General features: G+C 38.2%; 1 protein-coding gene across 1 annotated transcript; it reads right to left on the bottom strand.

Moving 5' to 3' along the window:
- On the bottom strand, positions 824-2,318 carry LOC107639248 (BOI-related E3 ubiquitin-protein ligase 1). Its single transcript, XM_016342726.2, has 2 exons — positions 1,686-2,318; positions 824-1,592 (listed from the first exon to the last, which is right to left on the bottom strand). The coding sequence occupies exons 1-2, from the start codon at positions 2,112-2,114 to the stop codon at positions 1,032-1,034; spliced, it is 990 nt and encodes a 329-aa protein (XP_016198212.1). The 5' UTR covers positions 2,115-2,318; the 3' UTR covers positions 824-1,031.

The raw sequence follows: 3,768 nt of genomic DNA on the forward strand, positions 1-3,768 counted from the left end.
TAAGGCACCCACCACCGCCCCATCACCCACTTGGATTGTGATTTCTTCTCTTTTTCTTCTCACAAGAATTTTATCCATCATATATAGGTTTACCTAAGTGGGGGACACACCACTTCTTGCTTCTTCCTATCTTTCTTTCCTACTTTAATTAATTTTCCTAGTACACTTACATATTCCTCTTATGTTGCTTCTACTATTCCCCCCACCTTTTTTGATATAAAGTGGGAAATTAAATATTTCTTTTCTGGTAAAGATTACACCCAGAATGACACAACCCGCCAAAATCTTACTCATCACCCCCTAAATAATTCCCTCCACTTTATCAGTTATCACTTATCACTTACTCAAAAATTATTTATATTTTTAAATTATATATTAAGAGGTACCTAAATCAAGATAAAGATTTCATTGTCATAGCCATGACTAATCAATAAGACAATAACAATGTTAAATTTATTTTAAAAACAACGTAGCGTAATTTCTTCAACCACCCCTTCATTGTGCTGATGAAATAAGATCCGTACACAGCTCAAATTTAAGAACATTAAATAAAATGAACAACTTAACGCCTAATCTGGTTTGATTTTGAATTGAATCAAAGACATTTTGTCAACAATAGAACTTCATCACGATTAAATTCCAATAAAAATCAGCAGTTATTGTTCTTTAATTAAAACTTTGAAGCTGAATTTGTAGTAGCAAGAAGTTCTACTCTAACGGCCACCGGTTCCCACCAAATCCACGACCTAATAGTAGTAACCGATTTACGAAATAAATAACCAAATTATGAAACGAGGGGAACAAAAAATAAAAATAAAAACAGTAAGAAAAAGTGAAAAATCAAATAAAATCTGTACATTAACAAAAGAATTCTAATTTTTTTCCCCTTCTAGAGTCAACTCTATCTACGATTACACTGCCCTTTGGACACCCAAAAGAAACAAAAAGCAAAAAAAAAAAAAAACTAATTTCATCTAATTTTGGATGGTATTTGAAAACAAAGTATGAAAAAAAAAAAAGAAGAAAAAGTGCTAAGAGAGATTAACATGAACACTGGCATTGATGCCAGAATTGCAGAGAGGGCAGTTCCGAACGGTGGACCCACACGTTGTGCAGAGGCAGAGATGCCTACACGGCAGCAGCAACACTATCGACTCTCTCTCCCCACATTTTTTGCACATCCTCACTGCGGCGGCGCCGGAGTCTCCTCCGTCGTCGGCGTCATCCTCGAGGCGGAGGTGGCGGTTGTTGCTGGCGCAACTCGATTCCGCCTCGTCGTCGTAACCGTAACCGTTATTGTTGTTGTGGTGTTGGTGGTGGTCGTCGGTGGCGACGTGAGCGAGGACTTGTTCTAGATTGGATCGGAGGGAGTTGGCGGTGGCTTCGTTGGTCTGAGCGAGGTCCCTCCATAGCTGATTCTCGAGGCAGAGCGATTTTACGCGTTCTTGTAGAGCAAAGTTGAGCTTTCCCATTCTTTGAATCTCGTCGTCCTTCTCCTTCAGCTTCGTGATAACCGCTTCTTGGATTGCGGTCAGAAACGTTCTTGACTGCCTCGTTCTCTGTTCCTCCAGTTCCAATCTCACTCTCTCCGTCTGTCAGTTAGATGAACAAAGCAAATCGTTAGAGCAGTTCCAAAAGCAGAAACGGAAACGGAAACGGAAACGGAATGGAGAAGCTAAGCTTACGTGTTGGGAGATGAGTTGGTCGATCTCGGAGTGTTGGCTGTTGAGGTGGTGTAGGAGGAGGTTGTTATGGTGGTGGAGGAAGGGAGAAGAGAGTTTGCTTTTCTGAGGAAGCGGGAGGACGTTGGATGATTCAGCTATGGAGTCTTCTCTGGAACGCTTCCGAGGGAGAGAGATGCGGTGGTGATATGTGAGGCCGCTGTCTGATTTGTTTATCGAGTTTGGATCGCAGGATGCGTAGAGAGGCATCAGCAACGATTCCGGCATTGTTGTTGTTGAAGCTGTATTTTTGTTGTTGTTATTCATGGTTATTATTCCAGCGTCCATCATCATGTTGTGCTGCTGGTACTGGTTGTGGCTCAGCTTGATGAATTCTGTGTTACTCACAAACTGTTGTGGAGGGAAGAGGTTGTGAGGTGCTTCCACTGCCATAGTTGGTTACTTCTCGTGTTTTCGGTTTTCCTCTTCTTTTTCTTTCCTCTTGTTTCTTGCAATTGAGGAGAGAATATTAACAGGGCTGTGGTTTCTGCGTGACTGGGTGCCCACTACTAAAGGAGCGTTGATGACTCTGTCTCGCTTATTTATTTACCAAGAGAGAGAAAGTCAAACGCATCTTCCTAGTCAGAGAAAATCTAACCCCCTATCCCCATTTCTCCCTCCATTTATAATAAATTAATTAACAATCTATCATATTCAATTCCCTTTAATTACCCCTCGGTTTAGATTTGTTTCTTTAATTAAAAAAATAGTAGGTGCTATTTAGTATAGTGAAAACATGTGATGTGATGTGGGATTGTGGGTATCCTTCTTTATTTTTTTCCCCTTTTAACTTTTCTTCTTTCACTCGTTTTGGAATTTGCGGGGTTTCAGCTTTTTCGTTTATATTCTACTGTTATCTTGATGTTGTAATATTTTTTGTTTTTGGAAACAATGACAAAAGACTTTAATCATGTAAGCTAATAGATGAGATATACATCTTTCCCTGCCTTTCAGGTAATTGGCAGGACCCAGTCATTTCTAGAAAACATAATATATAGTAAAATAATATAGAATTGGATGATTTTGTAACGGTTAGAAACTCAATGAAAGCACTGTTATTATATTACACGTAATTATTATTATTATTTATTATTATGACATATAATATAGTTTGAGAAACACAGGTGACACTGAGTCATTGACGGAACTACGCGCGGACTCTTTGGCAGGACGTGGCGGTGGGGAGAAGAGGACACGTGGGTCCAGGAGAGAATGAATGGGGCCAAAGGGTGGGGTAGCACGTGCAAGGTGCGTGATGGGAGGGGTGTATTGGAGACAAGAAAGCTGAGCCCTGAATGGGTCCCACATCTACAGTCACACCCATCTTCTCCGGTGCAGTGGCTTGGTCCATTTGTTTTAACTGTTGTGTCGCTGTACGAACAAATAAGGTGAAGAGAGAGAGGCAAATGCAGATGCAGGCCATATGGCTGGCCATGCTACCACCCCTCTCCACAATCAATGCCTGCAGTATAGCATCATTTTCTTTTCTTTCACCCTCCATCCAACCACTGCAGGTACTACTAGACAACCTTATTTTATGAATTTATCCTTTTATATAAAAAAATATATAATTATTAAATTATATATTATTATATCAATAAAATATTTAAATTTATTATTTAAAAAGTATTTAATTTTTATTTTATTTTTTAAATTAGATTAGTGGTGCTTAATTCATTTTTAGTGAACCGAAGATAAAGATATTTTTTAATGGACCACAATAATTTTGGATCAACATTTATATTCATCTGCCACCGCCCAATAATGTGCATTCCTTTCATTGTAACGATTTTGCATATTCCTATAGAAATTTCCTGTTTCTTTCTTATCTCTGGGAAACGGAAGTTTTTACGATTTGATGGATTCGTTTGTATCGGATTCTCACACTAATTTTATGGAAAAGGCCTATCAAATATTTTTATTAAGATTCTTATATCAATGAATTTTAATGGGTTTATGTATCTGCTCAATTAAGTATATAATTCTATTTTTGGAATGTTAAATTTCATTTAACTAAAATAAATATTTAAATTATGATTAAATATTT

Source organism: Arachis ipaensis, chromosome B04, assembly GCF_000816755.2.
Source record: "Arachis ipaensis cultivar K30076 chromosome B04, Araip1.1, whole genome shotgun sequence".
NCBI classification, from domain to species: Eukaryota; Viridiplantae; Streptophyta; class Magnoliopsida; order Fabales; family Fabaceae; genus Arachis; species Arachis ipaensis.

What these genes read in the sequence shown, in the direction of transcription:
- LOC107639248 (XM_016342726.2), bottom strand. Translation starts at nt 2,114, where the DNA reads ATGGCAGTGGAAGCACCTCACAACCTCTTCCCTCCACAACAGTTTGTG. An exon ending in ACCAACTCATCTCCCAACAC is followed by an intron (nt 1,593 to 1,685) that starts GTAAGCTTAGCT and finishes TCTAACTGACAG; the next exon opens with ACGGAGAGAGTGAGATTGGA.